The sequence below is a fragment of the Acinonyx jubatus genome, chromosome F2, assembly GCF_027475565.1.
Source record: "Acinonyx jubatus isolate Ajub_Pintada_27869175 chromosome F2, VMU_Ajub_asm_v1.0, whole genome shotgun sequence".
In the NCBI taxonomy this organism is placed as follows: domain Eukaryota; kingdom Metazoa; phylum Chordata; class Mammalia; order Carnivora; family Felidae; genus Acinonyx; species Acinonyx jubatus.
Genome location: NC_069394.1, coordinates 16,649,057 through 16,672,120, shown reverse-complemented (window position 1 = coordinate 16,672,120; position 23,064 = coordinate 16,649,057). Strand labels below are relative to the sequence as shown.

Below are 23,064 nucleotides of genomic sequence, written 5' to 3'. Positions count from 1 at the left end.
AAAATGTACTTGGCTTTAGGGGCGCCTGGGTGGCTCAGTCGGTTAAGCGTCCAACTTTAGCCCAAGTCATGATCTTGTGGTTCGTGAATTCGAGCCCTACATTGGGCTCTGTGCTGATGTCTCAGAGCAGACCCTGGAGCCTGCTTCAGATTCTGTGTCTCCCTCTCTCTCTCTGCCCGTCCGCATTTGCACTTTGTCTCTCTCTCTCTCAAAAATAAACATAAAAAAAAATTTTTTTTTAATGTACTTGGCTTTAAAGAGATTAAAAAACATTTTTTAAAGGCCTTCAAAGTTGGTTCAGTTGTTCACTGGAACTAAGGAATCACTATGGTACTATATTAGACCATTATGTCCAAGTGGTAAGATGGGGAGGACATATTGGCAAGCTACTTTGCAAAGTTGGCTTAAGGGTAAGAATATATGAGATGTGCATTGACTTCCTTAGAAGAAAACCCTCAAAGCGCAGTGCCTATCATTAAAATGTTTTAAGCTCTTTATAAAAATAACATTATTTCTCAAATTATAGAGGACTCTTAACAGTGAAAGGGAAAAAAAAAAAAAAAGACTGTTCTTTCCAAAATAGAAACACTTTTCCACTATTGCTGAACCTGACAGCTCTGAGAGCATTCAGCAGTTTCTCTAACTTCAAGATTATTTGAGGGAAGGTGCTCACATTTTATAATTAGATACTATCAGATACAAGTCCTCTATGCTGAGTCTTAATCAAGTGGCAGATTTCCCATTAATCTTTTTTCTTGGAAGTAGAAAAACATTTATCAACTGAATTGAAAAGGCATATTAGGGAGAATCAATGATAATTTAGGTGAGTAGGCAATAATAAATATTAGTAGCTGACTCTGAATAATTGATTCCGATTTTCAGGGTATCTTCATATATAACATTACTGAGTTCACAGCTACCCTGTGAAGTTGAGGTTGTTCTAAATCCTTCTTACGGAAGGGGCGGCTGAGCCTTAGGCTGTAATAGTATGAAAGTTGCGGGGCTGGGGCCTGACCTCAGACCACTGAACCTTCAGTCCTCTGCTTGCAGAGAACTTACTGTAGCAGTGAAGAGTGTGGACTCTAAGACTGACCAGGTTTCAGATCCCGATTTTGTCGCTTATGTAGCTTTGTGACCTTGGACAAGCCATTTTACTTTGCTGTATTTCCGTTTATTGAAACAGATAATAAAAGTACCCACACTTCATAGGGTTAATGGACGAATAAAGGTGAAGGCACATAATCGCACGAATATAGGGTTTTGCTATTACGACCTTGTTCCTTTGCTGTATTTCTTGTGAAAGGGAAAACAAGTACGAAGACCCATCTACAAACTGACTGTTTTGCTGATCAGTTTGTAATTAAGACATCAGAACTGGGTGTCCTCCTCTGACACCTAGAAGATGGAAAGTATTCATATTCTTAGCAACAGAGTTTCCAGCTCTTGCTGGGCCTGTCTCCAACCAGCCTGGGCTGGGTTGCAGGCCACAGTGACCTCCCTGAAATGGCAGAGTCACACTGAATGACGTGAACATTTCATCAAGAAGGTCTCTTATTTTCATCCCTTTTGGATTGGAATAAGGGCTCAGCTGAAAGCTGACAGATTTACTCATGTGGTCACAGGCTCAGCTCAGAGCTTCTAACCTACAAGGAGGCTTGGGTTTTTATCAGGTCAGCAGGGACGGCCAGGCCAGCATCTGCCCTGATGACAGGTGAATGATCCAGGCCTCAAGGGGCCTTGAATGTCATTGCTCTGGCTGAGCCGTGGCAATCATGTGACTCAGTGACGGGGCACTGAGAAGCACAACAACCCAGGAAAAAGAAGATAAAAACCCAGCCACCCAACACCCACAAGGGGTAAATTCCCTCCTACGTTTTTTTTTTTTTAATTTTTTTTTTTTTAATGTTTATTTATTTTTGAGACAGAGACAGAGCATGAACGGGGGAGGGTCAGAGAGAGGGAGACACAGAATCTGAAACAGGCTCCAGGCTCTGAGCCATCAGCCCAGAGCCCGACGCGGGGCTCGAACTCACGGACCGCTAGATCATGACCTGAGCTGAAGTCGGACGCTTAACCGACTGAGCCACCCAGGCGCCCCCCTCCTACGTTTTTTAAAAATTTGTTTTTAATGTTTTATTTTGGTTTTTGAGAGACAAAGAGAGACAGAGTGAAAGCAGGGGAGGGGCAGAGAGAGGGGGAGACACAGAATCTGAAGCAGGCTCCAGGCTCTGAGCTGTCTGCATGGAGCCTGATGCAGGGCCTGAACCCGTGAATGTAAGATCATGACCTGAGCTGAAGTCAGCCGCTTAACTGACTGAACCACCCAGGAGCCCCTAGTCCCTCCTACTTCTGAGACTAAAACCCAAACAGCTGCTACCTCTCAGGTTGAACCACTGACAGAAATGCACAACAGAGCTAAGGGTGGGGGGGGGGGGGAACAACAACAATAAACCAATTAAAAAGAATCACTGATTTGGAGGGCATGTTTAGACTTATTTGCTTTACTACCTTCATCATTAATATCTTGCCAAAGCTCCTTAAATTTTTTTTTCCCCGACATGGGGTTTCAAATGGAAAGCAACGGACCTGAACAGGTAGTTAGTTTCACGCTTTAGGTGAACAAGAGACTGAACGTGGGGTGGGAGGGAGTCACAGGAAAGATGCACTGAGGTGCTTTGAACTTGTCTGGTGTTGTAGCCTAAACCAAGAATGCCGTGGGGTCACCTAGAGTGTGCTAAAACAGGACAAGGAGGAGGACAGTGAGAACAATCAGAGGTACAGAAGGTTTTAAAATAAGCCATGGTGTTTTTTGGCTTTCTTACTACTGAATTCTCTCTTGCTAATGTGGCTGCCAGAGCCCTTGCTGCCTGCAGTGTGTTCCCATTTATGGTGGGGGGCGGGAAGTGGCTCACATGAGGACTATGGCCGTTCCTGTTTGTCACGGCCAATCTCAGGGACATCCTCACGGGATCCACGTAAGGACTCGAAGTACATCTGGACTGAAGGGAGTTGAGAAGTCTGTTTTCTGCTTTCCTCAAAATTCCCAGTGTCCTACAGAGTTATTCTTTGGGGGCGGGGAACTATCTCAAGAGAACCTGAAAAAGATAATTCAACTGAGACCCTGGGAACCTATAGAGACTTACCCGTACGACGTAGTTAAATCTTCTGGAGTCCAGAATGGCAGTTGAGAAGTCCAGCCTGTTGAAAGCTTCCCCCAGAGTGCAATATCCATGGCGCTGAATGTGAAAACGGGGGGCACAGAGGTCATTCTCCAGAACGGTCCACCTGGACTCTACTGGCAAGCTGGATGCCTGTCTTAGGTAACCTGTGGCCATATGCTGTTTTCCTGGGCCATGATAAGCTCTTTCTGGGAGCCCCCTGCGAGCCACAAAGACGGACAGTGCAGCTAGCAGCTGCTTTAGTCTGTGACTCACATGTTAAACACCCCCCTTCATGACTTGCACCATTTGGACCCTTGTTCTCCGCATGAACTTGAATGGGAAAATCCTAAGTAGTTGCTTATCTGGGAAAGGTCAGGAGTTGGACATAGGATGGGAGACGAAGATAGCTGGTCACTGTAGCATCTCCTGGGAGGAGAATTAGACTTCCTTGTGTCAACCCTGCCTGCTACCTTGCCTCGCATCTTTACTGCTCTTCTCATTGGGATCATCAGAAACATTTTTGTTTTTTTTTTTTAAGGCTTCATGAGGAGGCAAAAGAACTTTGGATTTTTTACCTATGAACGCACAAGCACTGGGAGCAGAGAGCCCTGACTCACAGTCTCAGCTCTGCTCTGAGTATCTGGATAATGGTGGGTGTGCCCTTGACCTCCGTGGGGCCCCAAACCGCAGAGGGACTTAGGTATTCACCAGGGTCCCTGACAGTGGTAGAAATTCCATTGTTCTACCACACTGCCTGATAACCTAGATATCTGAGCAGATGCCTGTGCAGGGAGAAGATGTACATAAAAGGGTTTTATAAAGTGCCACGCAAATGTAGTTGTTACAGTGCCTTGTCCCCTTCTAGGTCTAGCTCAGTGTCTCATACTGAGCAGACATGAAAACTTCTGCTGTGTTTAGTGATTAGCCCCTCCAGGGCTAAAACTTAACAAAGTTGGAGTCTGAAGAGATCTCAGAACAAGAAAGAGGCACTGTTCTCGGGGCAAGGCCAAGGCTTTATAACAACACATTTGAGATGGGTATACTAATCTTTATAAAGCACTTTTACATACGTGATCTCACTGAATGACTGGGGAGTCCACCTAGTGACTTTGGCTTCTCACTCTCTCTGATGGTTGGGTAGGTGGTGAGCTGCTAGCCACTACCCCCCACACCCAGCCATGATTTGAAGTCATATTCTTGCCCACTTTCCCTCCCTTTCCTGTTGGGAGAGGCATAAAGCTAAGCATACGCTTTAAGGAACAGATGGATGCTCACCTCTTTAGTACTTCCTTTGTGAACATAAATCCATTTTTCTTGGTGGAAATCTACAGAGGCCAAAAATAAATAAATAAATAAATAATAATAAAAAAAAAAACCCACAGCTTTACGATTTGCAACATGCCCCAAATTTTAAACTTGTTTCTTTTTCATATACTCCAAAGTGTTAAAAAAGTTTTAACAAAAAAAGACAGAGACTCTACTGACAATCCAAGAAATGCAAATGCCTAATTTCTGCAGTGTATACATATCGGAGTTATGCTTACCGGGTCTGAAGCTCTCCAAATCTTTGATCATCAGATTTAGTATACCAAAGCTCCAAATTGAAAAAAATCAAATACCCAAGTACAAGTTTGTTTTAAATGTCAAACCTACAACTTATACAAGGCCATAAAAAGTAGAAATAAAGCAGATAACATGAAGAGATCATGTAGTATGGGTGGATTAAACTAAAGATCTGTGATTCTGGCTTATTTCTAGAACTTTATACTCTTACACCCAGCATCTAGAAATGTAGTAGTATTTAGACAAGGAAAGAGGGAGAAACAAATCTATTTTCAAAGCCTCACAACACAGTGCCAAATAAAAGCACATGCTGGAACTGATTCAGCTGACCATATCACTGTATAATAACTAAATTAACTACGTCAAATATTAGTGACAAGTGGGGGGAAAAAACCCCACTCTGACTAGCAACTGACTTATAAGCAAGACTATAAAGAACACATTGATCTTGCTTGTAAAATGCACGGCCGGGTTTCTGAGTGCAAAGTTCCCAGTGACCTCTGTCAATGACACAGTAAACATTAAAGCAGATGTCTAACACTCGAGGTCTGATTTTCTCCCCTCCCCCCGCAAAGAACCAATCCTAGCGATCTTCAAACAGCTTTCTTTTAAGTTCAAAACAAATGGCTTACACTGGGTTTTGGTTTTGCTATTCAGCATGTCCTTCTTTCTCTTCTTGGCTGCAACATCATAGTTCAGGCTGTTGAAAAGATTCTCCTTATCATACACTTCCTTGTTGCAATAACTAGGAATAACAGGAGAGGGGATGAGCTATAGCAGCTATACTTTAATAAGAGCTGTTTCTATAAATAACTTACCGGGTTATAAAACACAAACATACATCTTCTCAAACAAAACAATAACCCCCTCAAAAGAAGTCTGTTCAGGCACAGACCTCCCTCTTTGGGGATGAAATATTGTCACATCTCTGTGGAAGGCAGGGATGGGGGCTTCTACTGCTTTTGAATTCCCAACAGTGCCTGCCATTGTGTTTGACACACAGCCCTTTACCCTTTAACTAAAGGCAATGCCGGGCACTACAATATTACTTTAAGCAAAAATGACGACTTCAGGGGGGAGGGAGAGGGATGATTACTGCTATCACTGTGGTACACAATGCCTTCATTTTGCGAAAGCATCCACCCTAAGCTGCTTTCTAAGAAAAAAAAAAGTCTTTATGGAGATATAATTCACATACCATACAATCCACCCATTTAAAGTGTACCCAAGCTTCTTTTAACTAGCATGCTTCCATCATGCCTTTGAAACATGATCACATTAACAAAAATCTGACGTACACACTCCATTTCTAGGAGACGTTGAGCATACAGTGCTAATCGTTTAGATTTCATGGAATTCCGTGACTAACACTCAGCATCATGCTGCGAGGTGAAGACCTTGGGTCCTAAATGAAACCAGCTGATTTCACAATTCATAAATTTGTAAGAGCTGAAAAAACAGAACTGCCCAATTCACAGGTCCCTGAAGGACGCACAGATTCAACTTGGGTCAGGTGCATATTTCTGCCAGTAGGCTGAGCTGTTATTTTGGGGAGCTGAGTTCTATTCTGTGATACCACATAACTTCACAGTAAATCCCTGAAGAGTTTTCATTGAAAGGATGCTGGAGAAATATTGAAGTATAGTGAGTAGATCCCCCAAGCCCCATGGGGATGTATGTACAAGGCAGGATTTAGAATTCCCACTAGTAAAACATAAATCAGGGGCTTTTTCTTGTATCACCGATATATCAGAGCTCTTTAATTTTCTGAGTTCCTTTGCTGAATTTAAAATGTGGTTTGCTTTACGTCTTCTTTGGACATACATCTGTTGGATAAAATGAGGCACACCTGCACTTCTCTATTCCACAGACATTATGTAAATGGTACAAGAGAAAAGAGGGTTTGAAACAATTTCCAGTATCCTGTTGCTACAATCGTCTCAAGTAGCACTTCGATAAGTACAGTAAGTATCTTGCTACATAAATGCTTACACATGATATCACTGACAACGTGCTCAGTGTTTCTGGACCCAGAGGAATAAGCTTGATGGATAATCTATCATTTGTTAATCTGCCCTTGTAAGGCCATGTTTAATACCACTTATTGAGATTTCTAACATCTCTAGCCTTCTTTGCATTTGGGGAAACTGGATATTTTTAGGTTTCATAGAGATTACTGCAGAAATGTCTTCTCTTAGAGACAGTTTCTTAAACGAGCCAAGGGTGAATGTTTGGGGCCAGGCTCTGTGTCACGCATGAGTGTGTGTTTGTCTACTTGCATGACAGTAGTGTACAAAACCACCGACTGGTCAGTGATCTGCTCCAAGGTCAGCAAGAAAAGAGAGAACAAGGGAGCGCTGGACTCTGAGTCCTTAAAGCCAACTTAAGAATTTCAATCAAAGTTGAGAAGGGGAAAACATGGAAGGTTACTTGACTGGTCCATGGTGTACCAAAGCTGAGAACAGCCTTTAGAAAGCAAAGTTAAGAACGTTTTTCATGTAAAAACACCACACGAAGGCTTATTTTTAAAGAAAACACACTCCTACACCATGAACGAAAACCTAGAGCTTAAATTCCACCTGTAGAGAACCATAAAATGAAGCGGTCTTATTCTCAGTCACACTTTTGAGGTTTGGCAGAAAGTTTCCAGAGCCTGGACCTTAGATTGTGGCCATTCCCCAGAGATTTTAAATATTTACAGTTCACCTTACTCTCTTCTAATTGAGAACATTACTCAAAGGAATTTGAGCACCTGCTTTCCTCATAGAAATGACAATAATCTGCTTTAAGCCCGAGCGACTCATTTCCAAAGTTAGTTGAAGAAGAATTTGACATCATTGATGATGTTCTTCCACTGTAGAATGTAGAAACGCTTCAACCAAAGACAAACCCTGCATTTTTCTCTTAATTATTAGGTTTTGGACTTCGGAGGTGGGGCCTGGAAGGAAGGGCTAGGAGGTTTATTTGTGTTGTCTGCTTGTAGCTTTTCTTTCAAGCAATAACATACTCAGAGGTTATTCTAAGAGTTCAATTATGTCCATCCATTTCAAGGAAATGCAAAGCCAAGAGAAAATTACAACTGAAATTTTTAACAAGAAAAGCCACCACCATTTAGGAACCATGACATTTAACTTTTTTTTTTTAAGTAGAACTATTTAAGGATGCTAATTACCTCATTAAATTCAAGAATAGCCACTGAAGTTGCCATTTGGTGGTTAGTTTTTACTAATCTTGATTTTTATAGGCACAGGCACAGAATAAGAAAAAAGACCTCTCCCAGCCTTATACTATCAATATACACGTACCTAGATATTTAAAGACAACTTTAGAAATGATGGAAAGATTTCAAAACAAGACCATTTGGGCAGAGGAGATAAGGGCACCGGTGGCGGGAAAGGCCTATTTCTCATTTTGTTCCGCAATCACAGGCCAGTTAAGAAAGCTATGGAGGGCCTAAAGGGTTTGGTGGTGGATTAAAGCTGGTGAGATTTCTATGCTAATTTGCTCCAATACAGACGCAAATCGTCAGACTCCCTACCCAGATTGTTCTGGTGAAACAAACAGCCTACTATATGAAGCTTGTAGAACAGTGCCTTGCACACAGTAAGCACTCATAAAAATTTGACCTATTATTTTTGTCTTCTGCACTACTCGTCCAGGGCACCAAGCTTCCTGCTTCCTGGTTCAGCCTCAGCTATGTGCAGAGCAACATTGGAGTTTTCAGCTGCAGGCCTGTAGACTTGGAGAAGAGTGGCCTGAGGCTCAGATCGCTGAGATGACTCATTCTGGGGGTGGGGGAAGCTGGAGGGTTGTTGGTGAGGCTTGGAGGTACCTCAACTACCACTTCCTTGAAGCATTCTTGGACCACCCCCAATTCATGCCAAGCGCTTTCCCTGAACTTTTCATCTGCCCACCCACATTTAAACTGGTCATTCCTCTGCTGTCTTATGCAAGTACCCCTTTTAAATGAGGGGTACTGTTTTAAACTTATCCTAAAGCCTGCCATGATCTCTGTTCATGGCTGGGATGGGCTTTGTAAGGTTCTGCTGTTGGAAGGGGACAGGGCCCAGAACATAGAATGGCCAGCAGAGTCCAGAGAAGGCGTGCTGTCCAGACGGGCTGTGGTCAACTGTAAACACTCTCCCCAGGTCGGAACACACCAAATGTACCCTTCATTCCCCACTCTTGTTCAGGCAGCTCACAGAATTGAATGTGGAATTAGAGAAGTGTAGCAGGCCTCTGTTGTCCTCTGTTTTATTACCTCCCCTCCCCCTTTGGAAAGGGCCTTCGGCCTTTTGTTTTCTCCTAACAGGAGAGGCATTCACCTGTGTAGGCAGGCGGTCAGCCCAAACCTTACATCACAGAGAAACATGACCAAGACTAAAAACAGTGGGGATATTTGAGACTCCAGACCTAGGTCCAAGAAGGCCAACTGCTTTTAAGAAGTTGGCAGACTTCTCATGCTAAGTAGGGAAGGGATTGTTTACAATTGGTGGAGGAAAAAAAATACTCCGCAAACAAACAGCCAGCTGCTTTGCCAGGAGCTACCAAACGATTGCTAAACTCTGACTCCTCCAAGAGCCACAGTGGCCACTATATTGATCACCACTTGTGGTAACTATGGCGGTGCTACAGCACTGGCTCAGAAGGCACGAAATGGGAGGAAAGGAGGAGGCTCATGAAGGGGTCTGAGGGGTGTGAAGCTACCTGATCCCAGCCTAGGTTAAACTTTTGTGGTAAGTTAAAACCATCTTCAAGGTCTCCCACTCTGTGGCGAGAGGCACCACTATCTGCTTCTAAAGGGGAGTGATACCAGCTTATCTCTTGGAGCAGATACAGTGTGAATATTTACGTGAGCCAGAGGCTCAGTATCTTGAATCCTCTTCTGCTGAACGACTGCATCCTACTGATGAGCAACCTATAATCATATTTGGGTGAGCCGCTGGGACATCATTCAGCAGATCCTTGCTGTATTTCCCCAGAAAGAATCTGGACTGTTGTACAGAAATAAAAGTAACAAACTATCAAGATCATCATTCCTTAGGAATGAGGAGGCAGGAAGGAAGCTTCTATTCTACTAGAAGCAAGCTTCTAGTCAAGGGAGAATAATTTAGGCATAATTGGTAACTCGCCTCCCTAAAAGGTTAAGAGTCTAGTGACAGCAATTGGTCTATTTTTCTATTAAGTAAATTATCTGATTTGCAATAAGACTTATTTGCTCTCCAAACTACAGTTTGCCTCAAAATATCTTTAACATAAGGGTTATACATGCTTTTGTCTCTCCTGACAGACCCCCAGGATTAAATGCTTTTTTTTCTTTTTCCATTGGAAGACTAAAGGAGTTTGATGTTTTACAAATAACAATCAGATGGGGGGGGGGGAGCGCGCTCTGGAGGTCAAGCTGTCAAAATAACCACACTTTCTTGACAGTTTTCTTAAAATTGAGTGCCAGGGGGCTCAGCCAAAAAAACCACTGGTAAATCTCAGTACGTGGGAACCTGGTCCTGTTACAGAACTCATCACCGGAATCAATTTAAGGGTTCTGGTGCCAGTGGTTTCAACCAAAGGCTGCACGTACAGGCATCCAAGGGTGACTGGGCTGCACTGATCGCCTCTGGACCCGCTTTCATTGCCCTTCCCACCTGTTCCAAATGTCAGCGATCTGGAAGTCAACTGTTGCGATCCGGGACTGACAGATTCCAGACCACTTCACTTACTAGACAGCGCTTCTGTGTTATAACCAAACGGAGCGGACCTCGGGTTTTCAACCAGACTGACGGGGCTCGGGGTGTGGGGGGGTGGGGTGGGGTACTTTCTGCAACTGACGGGCATCACTTGAAATTATTTCGCCCAGAAAACTGACCAAAAGGGCCATTGAAGAAACAGGTGCAAGCGCTTCGTCCTTTCAGAAGCAGAAGGCTTGTGGGTGGCCTTCCCGCCTCCCTTCCCTCCTCCGCAGCTCCGCAGTCGCGAGTCTTCACCCTGGTTCCGCCAGTCCGCCCCGCAAGCGCCGGTGCCCCAGGGACCATCTGGCCGCCCCTTCCTGGTTACTCATCCTCCCTGCCCACTCTGCGGTCTCCCGTGCGTGGGAAGAGCCTGGAGGTGCTGCACCCATGTCCGATCGCGTCACCCGACTTGTGCCCACGGCGCTAGGGTGCTCCGAGCCCCGCCACCCCCAGCGGTTTAAAGGTGCGAAGCCCACTCGCCCGCGCCCCCGCCCAGGCGGACGGCGCGACTCCAGTGTCCTTAAGGCGGGGGTCCCCTGAAGTTGTATGCTTGAGTTTGAACGTTTGCGGACAAGGTCTGCGTCTGTCGTCAGATTCCCAGAGGGACCCGGGGCTCTGTAAAGAGTTGTGCCCACTTGGAGACGCAGACCCTGAACAATAAGAGAAATCAAATTCCCCGAATCCCGTGCTCTAGCGACCTCTGCAGAAACCCCGTCAACTTCTCTCTCCTCCCCTGCACTCCGCCGCCCACCCCCCCACCCCCCCACCCCCCGCCCTGGTCCAGGGGCTTCCTCCTCACCCTGTTCCAGCCCTGCGTGCCCCCCACTCTCCCGCCCCTGCGCCCCCGAAACCAGCCCAGGTCTGTTTCGCGGGGCTGCACGTTGGTGGCCGATCCACTCACCTGCTGAGGTCGCTCACGAAGCTGCCGCTCTTCTCATCCAGGAAGCGCTTCCAGCCATCGGCCGTCTTCACCCAGCTCTGCCCGGGGGACCGCCAGTCCTGCCCGAGGAATGGCATGGCTCCGGGGGCGACGCGACGGTCGGACTCGGCGGACTGACGGACAGGACCGGCCGGGCGGCCTCGGGGACGCGCTGCCCTGGGCGGACGCTCAGGGGTGCTGGGGCCGACGCGGGGGCGGCTGCAGGGAGGCGGCGTGGAGGGCTGCGGGTTCGGGGGCCGCGGAGCCGAGCGCCTGGGCTCGGAGAGGGCGCGGCGCCGGGGAGGGCCGCAGGGCGCGCGGGGCTGGCCAGTGTGCCGCGCCGCCGTCCCGGACGCAGTATTTATCGCGGGCCGCCGGCCCCGGCCCTTTGTTGCCGGAAGAGCCGCCTGCTCTTAGCCCGGCCCCCCCGCCGGAGCCCACGTGGCTTTGTTTATGGGCTCGGCTTGTTTTCCGAGGCGCCCGCGGCTCCGGCTCCCGAGGCTGTTGCACAACCGCGCGCCGGTGGAAACTTGAAGCCGCGCTGCCAGGCCGGGGCTCCCGCCGCCCCTCCGCCCCTGGCCCCCCGGCGCCCGCTCCCCGCCCCCAGGGCGCAGCTGCCGCCGCCGCCGGGAGAGCGCGGCCCGGCGCTCGGGAAGCCGCGCCCCGTCCTCCCGCGGCTCCCGGGCTGGCACGGCGCAGAAAGGAGGCCCGAGCGGCGTCTGGGTCACTGCTGGGCGGGGGTGGGGAGGAGGGAGAGCTCCCCTCCCATCCCCGAGCTGTCACTGCGCCCCGCGATCAGAGCAGCTCTTCCGGAACTGGGGGAGCACAGCGCGGCCAGGAGCAGAGCGGGGGAGGAGACCACAGCCTCCGAGCCTCTTTCGCAGCCCCAGCCCCGGCTCTTGGACGGAAGAGGGCAACCCCTGCGGGGCGGCGGTGGGGAGGAGGGGCAGCCCCCACCCCACCCTGCCCCCGAGCCGCCGTCCACGTGTCCTCTGCCAGGCCTGTCTCCGAGGGTGCCAAAGAGAGGACAAGGACAGGGAGGCCGGGCGCTTCTGGTGCCTGCGGGGTGGGAGTGGAGAGCAGGGACAGTCCCTCACCCTCCTCTCTCTCTCAGCACGCTAAGCGAGCAGCGCCGACCTCTGGGGCACCAGGCCGCACGTTAAAGGTGTCCGAGCCTCGCTCCAGCTCCGGGGCTGTGCCCGCCTCTCCTTCCCGCTGTTCAACATCCTCAGGGCTGTTAATTTCTCTCCGGGAAATACTAGGCCAGGAGTTATGTTTTAGTTTTGGTGTGCGTTGAGGGCGAGGGACGCAGAAGCCCATCCACCCGACCGATGGGGGTTAAAGGAAGTGCGGTGAGCTGGCGGTGCCCCAGTGCAGGTGCCGAGACCCTCAGGGACTAGCTTGTTAACCCGGTCTTCATAACCTTGGGCAAGCAGCCAGTGTGGGAGCGACACGGGTTTTCCAGATGAGGGCACTAAGGGCCCCAGAGGAAAGTTAAGCCGGTGACTTACCCAGGATGCCAAGGCTAACTTCTTCACAAGCCTTAGTACCATCTGAAATCACCCTGTTCGGTTTTAGTTTTAGTTTGTTTGTAATAATCCATTCCTCTCCGTCCCTCTCTGCCGAACGTAAAGTCCTTGAGAGCTCCTAGGTCTTGTTGGAGGGATATCCCAGCACCTTGCCAGGCCAAGAGAAGACTTTCAATAACTATTTGTTGTAGGAATAGGTGATCGGATGTGGGAGGCTGCTGGCTCGGGGTAGCTCAGGAAACCCTTCGTGACTTCTAGTTATGATGCTTCACAGTCTGATCTGTTTGGCAATGAGAAGGCACACAGCAGTTGTAGCAAGTAAAAATTCCACACTCAAGAATTAGTTTCAAACTTGACCCCTCAATATTCCTTCCTCTGCAGCCATCTACAAGTATTTTCTGTTCCACAGACTGTGCAATCTTTAAGGCTTAAAGTAGGTAAAATGATCATGTGAGCCTTGGGAGGGGTGCATGGTGGAGGGGGAAGGAGATGTTTTTAATAAAGTCTGTTTTCAAGTAGCCAGAGTTTTCTGATTCAGGTTTCCCACCATAAATAATTTATTAGTGTGGTAATAGTAAAAATAGCTTGTAAAAACAGCGCAGAAGATCCTAAACAAATGATAAACACAGTGATCATGCTAACAGATGAGACAATGTTGAGTCTGGCCTTTGCTGGACAGAACTGATATCTGCAAGGGAGCGTAATTGAGGGATGTGATTATTAAAGATGCCTGCTAGTTACATGTCCCTAAGCTACATCACTATAGAAACCGAAGAAGGCAGAAGATTTGAATTCTAATTCTGCTAGGGCAACACACTGCTGTCTGATGTGGATGAATGACTTAAATTCTGGAGGTTCAGTTTTTTGAACAATCAAGAAAAAAATAGAGCCTCTAATGCCTCTCTCTCTGGATTGAAATCATTGTAAATGGGATTATTCGTACTAGTTCTTCCATCCTCTTTGGTGACGTTACACATCCACGGGGCCCATGGCCTCTTAGTGATGTGTACTTCTCTGATTCTTGATGTTGGGCTTGGCTAGGTGACTTGCTTTGGTCGGTGAGATGCCGGCGGATATGACATGAGGAGATATGGGGTGCGTGCTTGTCTGATTGATTGTGTGTTCTTGTGTTTCCGTGGCAAGGGTATACCCTGGGTGGCCACGGCTAGAGCCTTGGTCCCAGCATGGCACACAGGGAGCAGACACCTCAGTTACCCTACAGATACATCAGCAAGAAATAAACGTTTATTCTTGAATGCCACTGACATTATTGTGGTCTTTGTTACACAGCCAGTAGCGACAAAGGATTGAGTGGCTGAAAGTTTGTCAAAGTTTTTTTCACTTCTAAAATTCAAGCATATGTAGGAAATCACTTTTTTTTTTTTTGCTAAGAATTAATCTCAGAGAGCCTCAGTGTTTGTTTCTTGTACTTCAGCTCTATCTTCCTTCTAAAAAAAAAAAAAGAAAGAAAAAATAAAGAAAAGAAAAAAAGTTGTGGTTATCCTATCTAACCCAGCCTTCTTCTGAAGTGTCAGTGACTGCTTTAGATTTCCCACACCATTAAACATCTAACTCGACACTTCTTCAAACATATGGTTTCTGCTAGGAAGCCTTTCAATGCTGAGCCCCTCAGTATAAAGAAAGTGCTAGACTATCTTTAGAACAGTTAGCTTCATATCAGATACTGGCTGGACTTTGCAAAGTCTTGAGATTGGAGGCCATATCGCGACTGAGCATTTGAGAACCACAAAGACAAGGTATCAGCTAAGGTGTCTTAGCTTCCGACTGAAGATGCAGAGGCAGACGGATGCTCCAAGAATTTCACAAGGCACAGGCCGGGGAGGACCCGCATGGCCTGGTTTGAGCAGGGCACACAGTGCGAGTACGTTTGCATGGACACTGGGCCACTGCCTCTCCTGACCAGCTTCCTACCACAGATTGCCCATGTGACATGCTGGGTATTTGATTTTTTAAAAAAATATTTATTTTTGAGAGAGAGAGGGCTTGTGAGAGTTGGGGAGAGGCAGAGAGAGAAGGGAACAGAGGATCTGAAGCAGGATCTGCACTGACAGCAGTGAGCCTGACACGGGGCTCGAACTCACAAACCGTGAGATCATGACCTGAGTGGAAGTCGAATGCTTAACCAACTGAGCCACCCAGGCACCCCTGGGTATTTGATTTTTTTAAAAAAATGTGTGCTTCTCCTCTATGGGGCTGTGAACTCCTTGTTGGTAGGGCCATGTCTTCGTGTTTTAGTCACCACAGTGCTTGTCATGGTGTTTGGTACGTGACTCTCGCAATCAGTAAATGACTCAATAAGTGTTGAACTACTCAGGATGCTGTTATTCCCCTGTCTTCTCCTGTTGACCCCTAATTCCTCCGAAGGACACAGCAGGGTAGAGAGGAGGGAGGGTGGGCAGCCCCGAATCCTAGCCCGCATAGCTGAATCCTCCACGAGTCGGGCCTTACCAGCTAGTGAGGCAAACAGGAAAGGAGGTCAAAAGGTGACATCTTAGAAAAAAACGTTTTAAGTGTTTAAACACTTGTTCTCCCATGGCAGAGGCTAGCCATGCTGAAGACACTGTGTCAAGCACTTTGCAAACGTGATCCGGTTTAATACTCCTCACAAAAGCCTGTGAAATGGGTGTGATCGTTCCCTGTTTTACAGATGAGGAAGCCGAGGCTCTGAAAAGTTAGGTAGCCTGTCTTGAAGATCAGCCAGCCAGTAGGGTGAAACCCAAGCTCGTCCCCAGGTCTGTCTCCAACCCCGACGGGAGCCCGATTGGGTTCGAATCATAGTTCCCCACTTAAATAGCTGTGTGGCCTTGGACAAGTTACTTATCCTCTCAGTTTCCTCATTTGCAAAATGGGAATCATGATAGTACCCACCTCAAAGGGTGTAGTGAGGATTTATTGAGTTAATGTGCATACAAGATCCATAAAGGTGCCAGCACCAATGGTAAAGAGTATTATTATCTTTATGCAAAATTTGCACCTCCATCTTTTATTTGCTTAAGTCCATGTCTACCCACCAAATTTTAACTTTCAAGGGCATGGAGCATAGCTCACCCAGCTAATTTCCAGATGTGGGAAAAACCGTCTATACTGGAGCAAATTGTACAATGAAATGATAGCTTGCCTATGACTAGCTGCAATTTCTTGCACTTAAACTATGGAAATGGGTCTTATTCTGCTCAGAAGACTACATTTCCAAAGGCAAACCCAGCATAATTTTAGCCTGCCCACTGCCTCATAAGGCTGTTTATAGAAATTGTTTGTGGAAAGGATTGATAAATACGAAGTGCTCTGTTGTTTCTAGCCCCAAATGACATTTGTTTATGGTTTTGGCTGAGGGACTGACTACTTCTCACTAAAATGCAATGCTGTTTTGTTTTTTCATAGTTTCTCTTTCTGAAAGGTTGTGTTTTTTGTTTTTTTTTTTAAATACTTATCAGCAGTAGTTGTAAGTTAAAAATAGCTTGTTGGGTGGGACGGGGGCTGGGATCAGCCAAATCTGTTGGCTCTCTCTGTCCAAGTTAGAGTGCATTTTATAAAGGGGAGCTAGAGGAACTCAGGATATTAAATTCAACCTGTCAGTGCTGTCGCAGGACTGTGTGTTTAATGCCACAACAATCTGCATATGACCCTACACCCTGTCTGTCTAGGGTGGGGCATCCTTGAAACAGTGTGAAATACGTCTGTTAGGTGTGTTTGAGCAGGCACTGCTGGCTGTGTGGTATTTTTGGGTCTCTGGATGCCATGAGTCCTGCCAACTAAATTAAAGTCGGTCAGACACATGTCACTGAAAATATTCTCATTACTTTAATGAGAATCATTTGGCATTCCTCAAATGTGGGCCTGGTTCTGTTTTTGAGAGAGGGTCAAGGGCATTTTGCTATAATCCTCCTTCTTTCATAGCCCAGTTGTTCAATTTTAATGAAAATTCTTTTTTTTTTCCTTTTAATAAGTAGTAAATAGGATTTGGAGGCAAGGCTGCTAACTTTTGTACAATATAGAGAAATGAATGAAACCACACTTACGAATAGTCCAGACTTCTAGTGTCTTTTTATAAAAACACATTTTATTTTTATTTATCATTATTATTTTTAAATGTTTATTTATATTTTTAATGTTCTTGTTTATTTTTGAGACTGAGAGAGACAGAGCATGAGCAGGGGAGGGGCAGAGAGAGAGGGAGACACAGAATCCGAAGCAGACTCCAGGCTCTGAGCTGTCAGCACAGAGCCCGACACGGGGCTCGAACTCACAGACTGTGAGATCATGACCTGAGCCGAAGCCGGACTCTCAACCAAATGAGCCACCCAGGTGCCCCAAATGTTTATTCACTTTTGAGAGAGAAAGAGAGAGAGAGAGAGAGAGAGACAGAGAGAGAGACAGAGAATGAGTGGGGGAGGGTCAGAGAGAGAGAGAGAGAGAGAGAGAGACAGAATCCCAGGTAGGTTCTGCACTGTCAGCACAGAGCCCCACACAGGGCTTGAACCTATGAACTGAGAGATCTTGGCCTGAGCCGAAATGAAGAGTCAGATGCTTAACTGACTGAGCCACCCAGGTGCCCCTAAAAACACATTTTAAAATGAGGATCTTAAATTTGTTATGGATGTCAAGTTTTAAATACACTATTAGTGCCTGAAATTGGTTAAAATCATCCTATCTATAACCTTTCAGATGGTATCTTGAATAGTTGAGTAACAAATTTTAGTTCTGAGATTTCTCATATACAAAAATAGCTTGGACTGAAATTCATCTAGACATTGTATCTCATGGTTACTTGTTATTATCACTAATGTTCATATAATTTTGCAAGGTAAGTATTTTTATCCCCATTCAATAGATGAAGAGACTAAGGCTTAGATATGTTAAACATTTATTCAAAGGTCTGCTTAAAAATCAGAACAAAATTTAGAGAGTTTACCTAATCCAATTCCCTCCTTTTACCCTTGAAAAAGCTAAGTCTCAAAGAAGAGAAACTCTCTTCTTTGGGCACCATGAGACCAAACCCACAGTGTTTGAATGTTCCATTAATCTTGCTGATCAATGTCCCTGAGAAATGTACACTTTGAAGTAAAATTCAAATCCTCTGTGATTTGATCCAGTGATCAGATCTTATTAGGGCTTCTCATCAGTGAGTTTGTTCCAGAAGGTACAAGAGAAACAATTTGATCCCCTAAAGATGCTACTCTTCAAAGTCAACCAGGATCCTAGAGAAACGACAGAATTGAAAAATCAGCATTTACCTGGCCACCAGATTGAATGTGGATTTACTGCTTGTTACCTTTTGACAGATTGTGGTAATCACTGCAGGTTTTGACTGGTCAGCCCTGGGGATTAGAATGGTTGGTGAGTCATGAAGTGTGTTTCCTCATGTGAGTTAACTACTGACTTGTCAAATCCTGGAGAAGTCACTTAACCTGTTTGGTGTTCAGTTTTCACATTTATATACACACGTTATAAAGATGGTTGTATGATTCTATGGCATCCTTGATTGAAGGGTGATCATTAACATGATTACAGATTTTCTTTGGGAAATAGAAAAATACAACTCTCTCCTGTCTTTCTTGTTGGGTGGCTGCCTGTCACCTCCATTAGAAAGGAAAAGTCTAGGGGCCCCTGGGTGGCTCAGTCAGTTGAGCGTCCGACTTTGGCTCAGGTCATGATCTCACAGTTTGTGAGTTTGAGCCCCGCGTCAGATTCTGTGGGGGCAGCTCAGAGCCTGGAGCCTGCTTCCGATTCTGTCTCCTTCTCTCTCTGCCCCTCCCCTGCTCATGCTCTCTTTCTCTTTCTCTCTCTCTCTCTGTCAAAAAAGGAGTAAACAATAAAAAAAAAATTTAAAAAAAAAGAAAGCAAAAGTCTCTAGAGGTGTTCTGCTCACTGTTGTATGCCTGATGCCTGGTGCATATCAAAGATCAAAGTGCCAAGGAGGTCTCAGTGTAGGTGGGACTGAATTTCTAAGTCGTCACCTAGAAATTGTGGTCCATGAACTGAAAACCATTTTACTGTTTGTCTCAGATGATTCAATAAAAATAAAAATAAAATGAGCCTGTGATTTTTTTTTTTTAAACAGCAGTACATTCATTTCAGGAAGAAGAATGTAATTTAAAAATAAGTACAGAATGTTCATCTTCTTTCCCATTCTGACTACAGCCTGAGAAATCCAGTCCCTTAAGGGACATAATATTTTCAACCAGGGTTTACTGTTGATAGTAATTTAAGAAATAATTTAGTCTTTTAAACATCTGCTTTGCTAAAAATGGTATTGCATAAAAGCTTTTGCTAAATGTCTTCAAATTGTGTATCTGTTGAAGAGATGGGGCATAAATTAGATTTCTCTCCTCTGTCAACTAAGCAAAAGGAGTGGTTATCTTCAGTTCTGATTTTGATCATTTTACAGGCTGTAAAATCTGTTGTCGAATATCATTCATTCACTGTCTCAACAGGGGTAATCATGGCTCTGCTATGTTCTGGTGCTCTTCTGAAGCAACTTTAGGAACACAAAAATGAGCATTTACTCTCAGGGGGTGTATAGGCCGTAGGGAGAGAGACATATACAAATATGTATTCCTAAAACTATGTGCCATGTATAGTGATTGGGATTTGCACAGGGTTTGTTGGGACACCCACAAGGGTAAATCACGTGACTGAACCTGGCCTGGTCAGGCAAGGCTGCCAGGAGTTGGATCTTAAAGGATGAGTAGGAACTGATGAAGCGAATGGAGATAAAGCATCCAGGTAGAGGAGACGGCAGGAACAGTGACAAAAGGGGCGGAAGAGCCTGGGGTGCCTCGAAGGACAGAGTGTGAGCAGATAGTGAGAAAGGCTGGGATGGAGGGGGTGGAGGCAGATTGCAGAGGGTTCTGTGAGGTCTGGTAGAAAGCTTGGGCTTTATCTGAAGCAGTAGGACCCTCAGAGAGCTGTAAACAGGGAATGACGCAGGTAGGCTGTGCTGTAATAGATATCTCTTGGTGGGGGAGGGCAGAGGGAAGGACGGAAGAAGCACACAGAACGGACAGGAGTCAGGAGGATGTCACTGTTTGCAGGCAGCAGCTGATGAGCATCAGAGCCAGGAGGGTAGTAGCTGGGGCGGTGAGGAGGAGATGAACTTGAGACTCCTGTAGGAGGCAAACACCCAGGACTTGGTGATTGATCAGGGATGAAGAAAGGACAGCACCAAGGAAGAAGGAAGGCTTTCCAGATTCTTCCTTCCTTCTTTCCTTCCTTCCTTCCTTCCTTCCTTCCTTCCTTCCTTCCTTCCTTCCTTCCTTCTTTCCTCCCTCCCTCCCTCCCTTCCTTCTCTTTCTTTTCTTTCTCTCTCTCTCTCTTTCTTTCTCCCTCCCTTCTTTCCTTCTTTTTAAATTTTTAAAAATTTTTTTCTTTTTTCTTTGAGAGAGACGGAATGCAAGCGGGGGAGGGCAGAGAGAGGGAGACACAGAATCTGAAGCAGACTCCAGGCTTCTAGCTGTCAGCACAGAGCCTGATGCGACCTTGAACCCATGAACTGTGAGATCATGACCTGAGTTGAAGTCAGATGCTCAACTGACTGAGCCACCCAGGAACCCCCCTTCCTTCTTTTTAAGTAAGCTCTATTACGCTCAACATGGGGTTTGAACTCACAACTTCAATATCAAGACAGATTCTACATTAGGTGAAAGAATAAACCAACGGTTGGGTGAGGGTCTGAGGACTGTCTCACTGTTCTGAGTGAGTCCTCACTTTCACTCATTTTAGGGCCGTGAACAGGACAAACTCTGCATTTCCTCTTCCCTGGGGACATTGCCTGTGTTGTGGAAGGGACTTATTTCTAATTGCCAAGGCCTGCCCAGGGAAGAGGAAGGAGCTCCATTTGGAACAACATTCAAAAGGGATCTTCTTTTTTGTCCTCCATTATCTGATCCATCTCGAATAAGATTGTTTTTTCTACCAGTGGTGATAGTACACGGTCCTGTCCCATGAAATGAAATGTTCCTTTTTCACCTGTCTTTAAAAATGTTATGAATATATAGTGCCATTCTCACTACAAATAAGAATGAAATTGCCTAAAACCAACAAGTGAATGGGTGGGTGCTGAAAATTTGTTTTATGTAAATATTTTTACCATCCAATTTGTACCCCCTGTGAGCGCCCTGATGTGGGGGACAGGGGATGCCTCAAGTGTGGTGGGAGGTTGTGCTGACTTCTAAATCCGGGATCCAGAGGGACTTCTCTCCCAGCTGTGGTTGAGTCAGGGGCAGGATGTGACTTGGGCTGCACCAATCAGCCCTCCAAGTGCTGGAAGGAGGTTGGCATTTCCTCATTGGAGGGATGCTGACCCTGGCTGGCCCCTGCTGTGGCAGCGTTGCTATGATCCTTGCTATCTGGTCCTCTGGGGGCCCTCTCAGTTCTCGCCTCAGTTTTCCAGGCCTGTTTCTTCAGCCTTTATGAACCGATAGTCTTCCAGTAAAATCTTTGTGCTTAGAAGAGTTGGGGTCGATTTCTGTTCCTTGCAAACAGTGACTGCGACAGTATGGAAGCTCCATGTAGGAGGCATTTGGGGCCTGGGTCACATACGAACACACTGTCTCCTCTGCCCATCACCCCGCCAAGCACCTGTGATCTCATGTGCTTATGTGTGCACTTGGGCCAACAGTTGAATTAGACCAGAGAGGATGATTTGTAAGTATTAGGACTTACCTAAAGAAATCATCCGCTGAGAAAACTGGACTCAAGCCCAGACAGGGGATTTTGGCTCGCACAAAGCCAGCGGATTTAGAAATATGGAGACCGGGAAGACTGCTGAACTGCCCATGTGTGAAAGTGAAACAAGAGGAATTCAAAAGCTCAGAGCTGTAGATTTTTCTTATAAATCCATGGCATGAACCTCATCAGGGCAGCATGGCTGAACCCAGAGAATATCTTATAAATTTCCCTAAGGTACACTTTTTATTACAAACCATTTCCTAAATTGATGCTTCAGATGTGGAATTTAGCTTGAAGGCAGGAGGAAGGAAGTGATATTTATTGAATACCTGTTGTTGTCTGACTTTTATCTACATTGGTTTATTTAACCCCTCCCCCCCGCAAACAGTGTAAGGTATCATATCCCTATTTATTCACAAAGAATAAATAGTCAGACTCATAGTTAGACTCACACAGCTTATGCATGGCAGAGCAGGGATTTCAATCCAGGACTTTTAACTCCAAAGCTTGTGCTCTTTCTATGAAACAATTCTGCCTCCTGAAGGTTATGTGAGGGCAATAGGGAGCATAAGGGCAGAGAAAGCACACTTCTAGACCTTGGGAAGAAAATTCTTCTTTCATGCGTGTGAGACTCAGGACCACAGACATGGCTAATGGTTTGTGTCATAGCGGCCAGTGTGTAGTCTGGAAAGACCGCGATTGGATTGGTATTCTACCTGTCAATAACCAAGGGACTCATTTTATGATAAAAGAAGTATAGCACTGGGTGCTTGCTGGCAAAGTCAGCTGATTTGACTATGTGACCCATCACTCAGAGGCTTCACAGAACTGTAGAATGACCTTCTAAAGACTGCTGGGGAATAATGTTCTAAAAGCTTGGGGCTCCTGTCTTACAGAATGCAGTAAATACAGTGTTTCCACCATGTCCAGAAGTGGGGAGGTGAACGTAGTCCCCATCTCATTTTTAGGCTATTATACCTAACAAGCCACCTAGAGAGCTTTGGCTTCCCATCCCTGAAATCTTGGGTTGATGGGTTTAGATGTTCTGGCTTCCACCAGAAAGCACAGACATGGTTCCATTGAAGTTGAAGCTAAAACTGTCCTTAGCCCTTTGAAGCTCCTCCTGCCACTGAATCAACAAGTAGGCAGGAGGTAACTGTATTGATTGGAGTGACTGATCCTAATTATTAATGGAAATAGGTTATTGCTACCCAGTGAAGGCAAGAGAGACCATATCCAGAGCCCAGAAGGCTCACCAGGTCACTTCTTAGCACCACAATAATAATGGTTAATGAAAAACCGTGATAATATGGTCAGTACAGGGCCACTGAGGGCTCTGATCCTCAGGAAATGAAGAGTTGGCTCATCCTATCGGCTAACAAACTCCAACTAGCTGAAGTGCTGAGGGAGAACGTAGAATAGTGGTGGTGGAGAGATTGCTGATTTTTGTCCCATGACCAGAAGATGACGTTGGG

The 23,064-nt window shown here is 45.9% G+C and overlaps 1 protein-coding gene across 1 annotated transcript in view; it reads right to left on the bottom strand.

The window, feature by feature from the left end:
- The window catches only part of FBXO32 (F-box protein 32), a 35,767-nt gene extending 23,838 nt beyond the window's left edge, over positions 1 to 11,929 (bottom strand). The window contains exons 1-4 of the mRNA XM_027063950.2: positions 11,352 to 11,929; positions 5,357 to 5,469; positions 4,437 to 4,486; positions 3,144 to 3,236 (exon numbers count right to left, since the gene is read on the bottom strand). Of these exons, the coding sequence (XP_026919751.2) occupies positions 3,144 to 3,236; positions 4,437 to 4,486; positions 5,357 to 5,469; positions 11,352 to 11,467 (372 nt within the window). The 5' untranslated portion in view covers positions 11,468 to 11,929. The remainder of the gene's footprint in view (positions 1 to 3,143; positions 3,237 to 4,436; positions 4,487 to 5,356; positions 5,470 to 11,351) is intronic.
- Between the last annotated feature and the right edge of the window lie 11,135 nt (positions 11,930 to 23,064).